This window comes from Ips typographus, linkage group LG2, assembly GCF_016097725.1.
Source record: "Ips typographus isolate SLU linkage group LG2, UJ_Ityp_2.0, whole genome shotgun sequence".
Lineage (NCBI taxonomy): Eukaryota > Metazoa > Arthropoda > Insecta > Coleoptera > Curculionidae > Ips > Ips typographus.
The window spans coordinates 9,032,017-9,044,725 of record NC_138423.1 but is presented as its reverse complement, the minus strand read 5'-3'; the positions used below and the strand labels follow the sequence as shown (position 1 = coordinate 9,044,725).

At 37.4% G+C, this 12,709-nt stretch overlaps 1 protein-coding gene across 4 annotated transcripts in view; it reads right to left on the bottom strand.

Moving 5' to 3' along the window:
- Nucleotides 1–9,962: 9,962 nt before the first annotated feature.
- MsrA (methionine sulfoxide reductase A) overlaps nt 9,963–12,709 on the bottom strand; it is a 36,213-nt gene continuing 33,466 nt past the window's right edge. For all 4 annotated transcript variants that reach the window (XM_081974355.1, XM_081974352.1, XM_081974353.1 and 1 more), the window contains one exon: nt 9,963–10,545. In XM_081974355.1, coding sequence (XP_081830481.1) covers nt 10,311–10,545 — 235 coding nt within the window. In that variant the 3' untranslated portion in view covers nt 9,963–10,310. The remainder of the gene's footprint in view (nt 10,546–12,709) is intronic.

Here is a 12,709-nt window from a genome sequence, read left to right as displayed (position 1 = left end):
AGCCCAAATATTGCGGGTGGTGCACCAGGGGAAAAGAGAGAAGGCGTTTGCGTACCAAGCTCACGTCTAAAAATGCGAACTGGGAACGCACATCGGAAAAAGTTTGGTGCACATATGCTCGTCAATGTGCATAAAATGGTCGGCTGGAAAGCGGCTAAGGTTCACATCCACTTACAGGCGCTTTCTCGAACATCGACAAAACTGAGTCAATTATAAATTGTATTTTTTGACCCTCAGCAAAACAATAAAGCAAAGTGTTTCAATGTCCTTTTGGTCTATAGTAGTAACTATTAGTAGGTACACTGTGGTATCACTCACTCGTCCTTGCATGCCCTAGGAAAAATTCAACATATTTAATAGCATTATTAGTATTATTACGTACTATGCATTTATTGATGGTTTTTCTTGTTTTTTGGCAAAACTGTCTAGAGGGTCACAATGTCCTTCTAGCTTGCAATAGTGTCTATTAATAGGCACATTTTGGTACTACTCCCTCGTCTTTGCATGCTGTAGGGACTTAAAAATAAAACTTAACTATTTTAATAGCATTACTATGCATCTTAAATTGATATCATGCTGCTTTGTGGAGTATTTAATCAAGCCTTTCCCTTGACTCTGATTATGTCGAGAAGTCGCAAGCGTTGGATAACAAACGGTTTAAAAGTTTCTGCCCGGAACATGCGATGTCTCCACTATATTAGAAAATTCTATTCAACCAATTTTAATAGTTTAAAATATAGTTAAAATACTAAAAATTTATAGAAGAGCAGCCAAGAAAATCTATTATAGTGCTAGAATACGGAGGTCCGAAGGCGCACAGAGGGAAATCTGGAGGATAATTGGCCAGCTCCAGGGATGTTCTGACTGGTCTCACATACAAACCAATCTAACTTGTGACTAACTTAACGACTATTATTATTGTAGTATTTCATCCCTTATCCCAGCACTGTCGGATCGGGAATTGACTAACGTACAGGGATTACTTTGATAGCATTGGAAATGTATCAGAATCATTTTATCTTTATCCTATTGACATCCAAGAACGGTATAGCCCTCGAAGTTCTTACCGAATATGTTAATTTGTCTTTCTCTTCAGGTCGGTTTCCCGTCTGCCTTAAACTGGCCTTTATTACCCCAGTGTATAAGGGGAGAGAGAGACGCTTATTCAAATTTTAGGCCAATTGCATTATTGCCTACCTTATCAAAAATAATAGAGCGACCAGTGAAGAACCGCATGCTTATCTTTGTGCAAAAACATAATATTCTGAGCAGTGCACAGTTTGGCTTTCTGCCCTCAAGAAGCACTAACGACGCAATTTTCTCGTTTTTGGAATCCTTGTTACTTTCTCTCAATGAGGGCGAGTCTGCGTCGGCTGTATTTTGTGTCCTCTCTAGGGCCTTTGATTGCGTCGATGGTGAGGCTCTGCTCTACAAATTGGAGGGTTACGGCTTCAGAGGGGTGGCTAGTGCTTGGTTTGCATCCTATCTTAGCGGTCGAACCGAGAGAGTGTACTGCGGCGAGATAGTTTCTGGCATGTTGCCTAATACTCTGGAAGTGCCACACAGGGTTCTGTGCTGGGCCCTATTTTGTTTCTCATATTTATAAATGACCTATGTTCTTTGGATATTAGGGGTAAACTTACGCTTTTTGCCGACGATGCCACCATTCTTTGGAGTGGCACGGATTCGGCTGCTCTTATAAGCGTGTTATTGAGGATGATCTGAATTTGGTGGGCAAATGGTGTTCTGCAAATGGCCTTCGACTTAACCATGGTAAGACGGGCGTAATAAACTTTAAGTGTTCTTTTGAGGTACAACTGTCTGGACAGATGATTTCATCTTTGACAGAGAACAGATTTCTCGGCATCTGCATTGACAAAAATCTAAAATTTGTTAGCCACATCAACGCCTTGGACAGAAAGCTTTCATCGGGCTGCTATGTCCTTAGAGTGATAGCCAGAGAGCTTAATAGTGAGAGCATAAGCAGAATTGCATATTTTGGGCTAGTGGAGTCGCATCTCCGGTATGGCATCTGTTTTTGGGGTAGCTGTTCTGGGCGGCTTCTCGAATCGAATATATGTCTCGGGGGTTGGCACTAGAGAATCTTGTAGGAACCTCTTCACAAGATTAAAGTTTCTTACTCTAACTGGTATTTTTATACTAGAGACTGCGTGTCTGATACTCCAAAAGTTTCGCGAGAATGTGTGCCGCACCCCGCTGAGGGCGACCAGAGCGACGAGTACTGTCTCACTACCAATACCTAGAACTACTCAGGATAATACTTCAATAATCTGTGGCGGTAAGGGAGTCTTTAATAAGCTGCCTAAAGAGTTGAGAGTCACTGCTAGTGAGCGTTTGTTTAAGAGTAAGGTGAAGAGTCTACTTTTATCCCGTCCGTACTACAGTTTAGGTGAGTTTTTTAGAGATGTCTTTTAACAATGTATGTTCAATTTTATTATTAGTCCTAGATTTTAACAAATTAATGTTTTCTTTATTTTATTTTATTGTTATTTTGTTTTTTTCTCTTTTTTTTTGTCTTTTGCTTATGTGAAATTGCATGATTGCAATATTATCTAGTGTTTAATTTGGCTTTGTCAGTAGGAACTTGATTTTTTGGACAATAAAGCATAATTTGAATTGATTTGATCTGATGGCTTTTGTTGGTTTCTAGACCTAGACAAACTGTCCAGTCGGTCACAATGTCTTTCTGTCCAGTAATAGTAATTATTAAAGACGTAAAGCCCTTGTGGGGTTGCTAGTCCCCCATTGGGCGCCTCCCCAGGTGGCGGATAGGGGAACGCTCAGCAGATATGCTGGGTACCGGGGAAATAAAATACCCGGGGCGGACCAAAACTAGCATGACATGACATAGGGCAGCAGCTGTGTCATTACTGGACTGAGGCTATTGAAGAATGACTTCACTAAAGGTTCAACACCAGAAACTCCGAGGCGACAATCAGGTACACGATTTCACCGGCTGGGATACTGCGCATGGAAGGCAATGGTAAACCACCATGAAACATAATACCTAGTATAAATCTAACATGGCAAAGACAAATAAAAGTATGGGCCTCAGTCCCCGGCAGACTTTAGATGGTCAGAGGCTGCTAAGAATCCCCGGGTTGCCTATTAAGATTTGTACCTGGAATGTCAAAACTATGTATGAGGCAGGAAAGATACACAATGCCATAAAAGAGATGGATCGACTCTCGATAGACGTCATGGGAATCAGTGAGATGTGCTGGACCGATTCCGGTCAATGTATGATAGAAGATCATAAAATATATTACTCAGGAAGCACCACGGGACAACACATTAACGGAGTAGGGATTATACTAAATAAAAGCATCGCTAAATATGCTACAAACTTTACCCCAATATCGGAGAGAATAATGGTCATTCAAATCAACTCCTTCCCTGTCAAAACAAACATAATTCAAGTTTACGCCCCGACAGCAGAAAAATCCGAAGAAATAATTGAACTGTTTTATGATGATCTTAACAAGACACTGAAGAACCTCTGCAGAGGAGATATAACCCTAATCATTGGAAACTTCAACGCCAAAATTGGACAGGGAGAGTGTGGAGAAGTGATAGGATCCTTCGGACTGGGAGAGAGAAACGAACGCGGAGATCGACTATGTAGTTTTGCTACAGAAGAACAGATGGTAATCACTAATACATTCTTTAAATTACCGTTACGTCGACTGTACACTTGGAAATCACCACAAGACTCTTCGGATCACCTGGTGAGAAATCAGATCGATTATATCCTGATTAACAAAAGATTTAGGAACTCAGTGACCTCAGTAAAAACGTATCCCGGTGCCGACATTAAGTCAGACCATAACCCACTTGTTGCCACATTAAAGCTTAAACTAAAGAGGATAAAACAGAAAAAAGTTAAGAAGTATGACCTTCGACAGCTGAAAAACGAGGACACAAAGAACAACGTAAAACAATATATAAAAAGTAGAATTACTTATACGGAAATGGAGCCCAATATAGAAAGCAACATCCAGAAGCTGGAAGAAACCAGTCAAGATATAGTCGATAAATTTCTGCAACCAAAAAAGGTAAAGAAAAAATCATGATGACCGACAGCATATTAGATATGATGGAAAGTAGAAGGAAAGCTAAAGATAGGGATACCACCAAATATAAGCAAATCGATAAAGAGATAAAAGGGTCTATTAGAAAAGCTAAAAGTAGATGGCTAGAGGAACGCTGCAGTGAGATTGAAGCCCTAGAGAACAAGTATGACTCGTTTAATCTACACAAAAAAGTCAAGGAAGCTGCTGGTATGTATACACCTAAAATACCCGGCTGCATGACTGACAATCAAGGACATCCAATAATGGACAGAGAACAACTGAAGTCCCATTGGAAACATTACGTAGAGAATACTTTTAAGGATGACAGAAACAGGGTTTCACTCAATACTGAATGCAGAACAGGGCCCCCCATCATGTACGAAGAAGTAAAGACGGCTATTAAATGCACAAAGGATGGTAAAGCAGCGGGTCCCGACAACTTTTACTCGGAATTCCTGAAACTAATGGACGAGGAACAAATAAAATGGCTAACAACAATATTTAACAACATCTACAATTCAGGAAAAATTCCTCGAAACTGGTTAAAGTCAACCTTTATCGCTCTGCCTAAAAAATCAAACGCTAGAAAGTGCGATGATTATAGAATTATTAGTTTAATGAGTCACCTTCTTAAAACTTTCCTAAAAATAATCCATAAGAGAGTCTACAGGAAATGTGAGGAACACATAACTCGGACACAGTTTGGTTTTCGAGACGCATTGGGCACACGCGAGGCACTATTCGCGGTTCAGGTTCGGTTTCAGCGCTGCAGGGACGTCAACTGTGACATATACGTCTGCTTCATCGACTATCAGAAAGCCTTTGACAGAGTAAAACATGACAAATTGATGTCGATCTTAGAGTTAGTCGGACTAGATGACAAAGACCTCAGAATAATCGAAAACATATATTTTAATCAATCAGCAGCTGTCAAAATCTAAGACCAATTGACCGAGGAAATAAAGATAGAGAGGGGAGTACGACAGGGATGTGTACTATCCCCTTTACTTTTTAACGTCTACTCCGAATACGTTATGAATCTGTCTTTGGACGACGTGGATGAGGGAATCCTCATAAACGGCGAGCGGCTGAATAATATCCGGTACGCAAACGATACTATCGTTTTCGCGGATAGCTTGGAGGGTCTGCAGTCGCTAATTACACGTATCGCAAACTTCAGCAAAGAGTATGGCCTTGACTTTAACATTAAAAAAACGAAATATATGGTTATCAGCAAGAATAACATACCACCTGGACAACTACTAGTCAATCAACAACCAGTAATTCGCGTCTCAAACTACGTTTACCTTGGAACGAATGTTAATGACATGGTTAATGACAGATGGGATCACTCAGTTGAAATCAGACAGAGAATAGAAAGGGCCAGATCAGCATTCACTAAAATGAACAACATTTTTAAAAGTCACTCTATACCACTAAAAACTAAAATCCGTCTGCTTCGATGCTACGTGTTCACGGTTCTCCTTTACGGAGTTGAATCCTGGACATTGACAGAGGCGTCTACGAAAAAACTGGAGGCCTTTGAGATGTGGTGCTATAGGCGTATCCTGAAAATTTCCTGGGTTGATAGAATCACCAATGATGCGGTTCTTCGCAGAATGGGCAAGGAACGTGAAATTGTAAACAACGTAAAGAAGCGGAAACTGGAGTATTTAGGTCACGTTATGCGCAACGAACAACGATACAATCTGTTGCAGCTTATTCTGCAGGGTAAGATTTTTGGGAAAAGAGGCCCAGGACGGAGGAGAATCTCATGGCTTCAAAACCTGTGAAAATGGTTCTCTCTTACCACCACAGGACTTTTCAAAGCAGCAGTCAACAAGATCAGAATAGCCATGCTAGTAGCCAACATTCGAAACGAATAGGCACCTTAAGAAGAAGAAAGACGTAAAGACTGAAAATTAAACATACATAACACGGATACTATGAATATATTTATGGTTTTTCTTCATTTCGGAACAAACTGTCCGGTCTGTCACAATGTCCGTCTGGCCTGTAATAGTGACTATTAGTAGCAGTATTTTTCAGTTGCAGAAACCCCAAAAATGACCAATACGGAATTTTCAAAATTTTGATGCGATGTCAAAAAAAAAACTCCAATCTCTCGGAGACGTACCAAAAATGTTCAAAATGACTTTCTGCACCTTCTGAATTAGGATTACATCCATTTAGACCGCGTAAACGTGGTCTCAACTGGCAAAGCGTGTTTCAAATCTAATTGTTTTTTCTTTGTTTGTTGCTAGTTTCCTTGCATTACTGTCTCACCACACAAAAAAAAGGTTGGTTGGGAAAATGGAATTTGGCACTCTTTTGAACTAAGTTGAAAATAACATTAACCTAGTCGTCCCAACACAAGACCTTATTAGGCTTAGGCTCGGTCTTGATACCAACAAACCTGAAATTTCGGTGGAAAATCTATCACCGTCTTCAGAAAATCTAAAAAAGAACACAAATGGTATACCAGGTGTCCAAGAGCACCCTGGACATAGGAGATTAACATGGGAAAACGGTTTTGTTTTTTTTTTGCGCCTATACGGTTGATTTGATTGAAAAATCGTAATAATTAAAGTTGTAGTACCTATCACGGACTAGTTTCCTGTGTTTCCTGAAAAAGTCAAATTCCTATTTTATTTTTTTACCACTTTATTATTGAATATTTTGGAAAGTCAGTGGTACCTTCTGGAGGCACTTTTTCATGCTCTTCAAAAAAATAGTTTTAGTTTTTAGCTCCGACGTTTCGTTTTTTAGTAGCTACAGACCTTCCGAAACTAGTGATTTGTCACACTTGTCAAAAAACATACCTAGTGTATTACGTACTTGTTTTTTTTTTAATAATGCATTTGGAATTCATGCGTTGTCAAAATGAGTAGATAATATAATTTACAATGATTTAATAATTAATTTCATTGCTCTTTTTAACACTTATCTGAGAAATAAATAATTAACCAAAAACATTTTTTGTTCAAACGGACGTGAAGTACTCACTTCACGTACTGTTTAGCGGCAGTGAATTCCAACAGGCCCTTCTCATTTTATTTATCAAAAATTAAGAATTTCTAAATAAATATCGTAAAATAAATAATTTTTTCGTCTTCAAAATTGTTGTCCTCGGCCTAAAACTTTCTTTCGGCCGAAAAAATACCATTTTACGGGCTAGGTATACAAATAACTATTTGAAATTATTGTCAATATTTTTTTATTACCAATATTAAAGCGCTACTTTATCTACTCAAATGTCTTCTCAACAAGTATAAGTAAAACACCGTATAGGTATGTCAAGAATAAACAATAAATAATAACTAGAATAAACCATTGTTAATACCAAAAAGGAAAATAATGAAGAATAGTACACATAATTAAACTGAGTTTCATATCAAGACAATAACACTACATTTCATTTACATTTATGTGAACTTTAAGATCTTCAATTGAGCTGTCACAAACCTCTGGCACTATTTTAGAAATACTCTGTTTGGACACTTTAAATAAATAACTCAAACTAGTATACGAGTCTCCAGTAGCAAAAAATCTTAACGTTATTGCTAGTCGTTCCTTCACTGGAATAGTTTTTCCAAAACTAGTATTTCTTCTTCCTATGCGTGGGCCAACTCAATTAATTAAGTGTACAAAATCGGTACTACTCATGCGACAAAAGTTATTGAAAAACATTCCATTTGTTTGAAAATCATGAAGAAGATTACTTCCACTGTATTTTGATCTACTTTTATAAACATTTGACATCCAACACTGTCTTTTTGCAACTTTTTTTCCTGTTTTACAATAATTATTAATGCACTGGCAGCCGCTGTTAACAATTAAGTTCTCATCCATGTCCGAACAGGAAAAAAAAATAAATTAAATGCTAAAGTATAGGCGTTCCGCGTACTATAGAATACGGGCATCGCGTGGCGTGACGTCACGGTCAAATCTCCGTATTTTCCCGCGCTACAAAGTTCAAACCCTTGTATAGTTTAAAAACGGTTGAAGTTGATGGCTTCAAATTTTGGACAAAGCGTTCTAGTATTAAATATTATCAAAATATAAGTAAACCAATTTGAAATTAAACCATGCTGAAGAACCCTAATAGTTGAAAATAGTGCGAAATTACATTTTTCCAATAAACCTTTTTTGTGTGGTGAGACAGTAAACCCAACTAGCAACAAAGAAATGAGTGTTTCAACAAACATATAGAACGTATCTCTAATTAGACACTTTAAGTGGCAGCCAAACCGTATACGTTATATTTCCGTTATTTGTTATGATATTATATTTATTTCCGTTAGGTGCATGGTACCACCTGCACATGCAAAAATAACAGATAACGGCTTTAACGTATTGCGGTGTAACGTAACTTTACGGACTATAACGTGTACGTTATACGCAACCCGCAAACAGGTTTCTGTTAATCAACGTTTTATGATTTATGTCATTTTTCCAACAAAACATGGAACAATCCAATTTCAAATTGCGCTTTAGATTTACAAAAGAGTTATGTTGACATTTGGTTTAGGTTTACAGGAAAGAAATAAAGCCCAGATACTTTTTCTGTTATAATATAAAAATATATAATTTTTATTTTTTGACAATCGGAAGAGTATGCGACTTTTGTGCTTAAAAATAACCATTCATGTGCCACTTTACGCGTCACTAGCAAACCTGAAAACATTTTGTCTTGCAAAATATGTTTCTTCTATATCTCAAACGGTTTCAACATAAAATCGGTTTTTATTTATTTTTTTAAATAAATAAGTATTATTTCTGTAAAGAAGCATTTTGCAAATACAGTTTAGGTAACCTGATTATGTCAATTTTAGTCGAGATTTCTCTGCAGCGTATTTTTGTGTTTCTATTGCAACTTGCCACTGCTTCTTAAACTTTACGTTATTCGGCAAGGCTTTAAGATATTCAAAGTTCTTCAGGGGCATTGTCCGATGTGTTTTTTACAATCTGGTATAACACGATAATTACAAACAGCTTTATTCTTAATAGATAATCTTTATAAACGCACAGTTTTCACTAAAAAAGTCAAAACACCAAATAATAGTTTGATGCGTAAATAATAGTATAGTACTATACTATACGCGTATTCCGTGTCGTGACGTAACGCGTAGCCGCCCCTTTTTGCCGCTCACCAAGTTTGTAGACAGATTTAAGTCATTTATAGACATCGGAAAAAAATATTTTTTTCGGAAATGTCTTATCTTTGCATAAAGTTTCAAAAACTAAAATAAAAAAAATAATGCTGAACGACCCTATTGCGCAGTAGGCGAATGTCGTGGACAAAGATGGCGACTTCCGTTTTGTTCCGTTTATATGTTACCTCCTGATACTTATTCTTTATTCTCGAAGATTCTGATAGACGCGCGCTCGACGTAGGGTTAAAACCTGAAACACCCTGTATCCTACTGTATGAGGTAAAAGGTGTTTTCGGGACCGTTTAAATTGCTTTAGAAGGGCGCGGTACTTTAAATGTTTATTAACAAGTTATTTTTAATTTTAGCGTAAATACTTGGAATTTACTTTTTTGAGACTTTGCTTAATCATATTATTGGATTTCAAAAAAATTGGAGTTCCCCATTGTGTTGGGGTTAGCACGAGATAAAATAGCAGTTCAAATGAAGAACTATTTTAACACGATCATCTTGAACTTTGTACAGTGACTGAAACCCCAAAAACGGCGAAAATTTTAGGGTAAAAAAACCTGAATGTTTCGGAAAATAGAAAATTAAGTATAAATAGACAAGGATACTTTAAAAGATGATGTCGTCCTTTTTGTCAAGTAAGTGTTTGGCAACTTAAATTGCTATTTGGATGGTAAGAATATGACAACCATAAAATTAACACACATTTACCGTATAAATTGGCTTTTATTACCTTCCCTCATCCGAAATTTACTATTTATAGACCAAACAAAATATAACTATAGAAGATATCTTGATTTCAGCTTATTTTGTAACATTCTAACGATGTAGTGTTGATAAACTTATAAACACAATGAACATAAAAACTTTTGCCAAAACCGATGTAACAAAGTTCTTCAAACTTTGGCGTAGAAAACTCTAATACGGCCTAAAACAGCCATTTACAGCTTTAACCTTACTCCACAAACGTGCTGACGCACTGAAGTATTAAAGCTAAGAACGAGGGTTAGCCAATAAAATGATGATTAATTTCGGCATTATTAACCATTAGGTTTTAACAGTATAAGTTTCCACCCTCGTTTTCTGTGTATTGAATTCTCACAAAGCTGGCAATCTTTTCGGGAATGCCTAGCAGTTTAAAGTCTTCTTCCATATCCTGGCGTTTTCCGACCCCAGCGATGTAACCGTTCAATTTTGCAGCAATAGTGGACGTCTGTAGCTGCTCCGGGGTAAGATTCAGTTCCTCCAATATCCAGCTGTGCTTTTGCAACCGATATTTTTGATGGTAACTGCAAAAGAAATAAAATATTAACGATCAGAAGAAAATTGTTTAATGTCACAATTGTTGGATCTGCACCTGCACCTTGTGAGTGCTGGTGCGGAAGTCAGTCGTTTAATAAAGATATTCCTATCCATTCTGCCTCTACTCTACTTCCTCTGCCACGACGCAACAACAATAAATGCTAGTAAATCATAAAAAAGAATTCTGTTTACCTCTAGGCTAAAATAATAAGTAAAGACAGAGTTTTTCCTGGAGAAGAGTGTTCATTAGGAATAAAAAAAATCCGTCCAATTGGCTATTTTTTTGCGATTAGTTTTTTTGAAATGCAGAAGGCCAACAAAGTAGAGTTATTCTATCTAACGAGTAGAATTTTCCTATATTTTTTCTGCCCCTGTTTATAATTATTCTCAAATTAAATTTTACAGAGTAACGATTGATGTATCAAAGTTTAACAATTTAATATACAGAATGCTACAAATTCATGTGTACCTAAGTATGGGGATCTCAAGAATGGTAACATAGAGATAAATAGTTGGTTAAGTTATGGCAAAATTGCGCATTTTAAAGTTCTAATATATCGCCAACTGAGGACCTCTACTCACATATAATCGAATCCGTAAAATCGGCTGGAAATGAAGTTTTGGGTATGAACGGTACCTGTCCCTTTAAAAAACATAATGACATAACCTGGAATGAAGAACTACAACATCAAAGAACAACAAAGCAAAAAGCATATCAGAAATGGCTAAACACGAAAGACCTAGATGATAGTACAACCTACAAGAGAGAACAGCCTAAATTTAAAAACATGATAAAGAAGAACAAAAACGACAACTGGGAAAGAAAATGTATTGAAGTGAACAGCTACATAGGAGGAACAAGATCATCGGAAACCTGGAAATTAACCAGAAACCTAAAATCCAACACCGTAAATGAAGTAAACTTCCAACCAATTCATTTTCTCCAACATTACTCAAAACAACTCAAAGGAGATAGAGTGCCATATCTTACAAACTCTCCAAAAGCGTATCAAGCACAGGGCCCACGAGTGGATGTTAGCGAACCGTCGATACGAAAAGCAATTGAATCGATGAAAAATAGGAATACCAGCGGAATTACTGAAATTTGGGACAACAAAACTTATAAAGCATATAAGGGAACTGTTTACCAGATATATTAACGGGGAAAGAATTCCCTCTAAATGGAAAGAAGCATAGATTACCCCGATTCACAAAAAAGGAATCAAAGAAGATTATTCTACCTATAGGTGTATATCTCTTACCAGTACAATCAGCCGTCTCTATGGGAAAGTTCTCAGAAACTTTATAGAGGAAGAGTACATTCCTTTGGAAATTGAAGAACAAGCTGGTTTCCGAGCCGGCCGCTCTTTTCTGGACCACATATTTAGCCTTGTCCAACTAAATGAAAAGAAAGTCGCCAGGAACAGATGGACGTATCTTCTGTTTGTCGATCTTACAAAAGCATACGACACCGTACCCGTTTAAAAACTATGGCAAGTACTAGAGAGGTTCCGAATTAATGTCACGTTAATAGCTGCGGTCATCAAATTGAAAAACAAAATCTCAGACAGCTTTCCAGTTACGAAGGCCTTAAGGCAGGGCTGTTGTCTCTCTCCCACACTATTTAAAATCTATCTGAACGAAACTTTGAGGCGATGGAGAAGATCATGTAATGGGATGGGCATACAAATAAGTGATGACAGAATCTTATACACCCTGCACTTTGCAGATGATCAGGTTGTTATCGCACAAGACAAAGAGGACTTAGAGTATATGACAAGAAAGATCCAAAGATCTATGTATTGGAAACGACAGAGATGACCTTCACCCACAAGAAAACGAAACGATAAGCTGCTATATTCAGTAGAATATACATACCTTTAGACAAAAATTGATAATGGAGGTCGTACAGAGAAAGAAATAGAGGATCGAATTATAAAAGGGAAAAAGTTGATAGGCTGCCTGAACTCGATCCTGTGGTCCAAATGTATTTTTCGACAAAAGAAGCACCTCTTATACCACTTAATATTCAAAAGTATAGTGCTGTACGGATGTGAAACCTGACAATTAACAACAAATTTAGAGCGCCGACTACTATCATTAGAAATTGACTTTTGGCGTAGATCAGCAGGAAGGTAGAGGTTGGAAAAA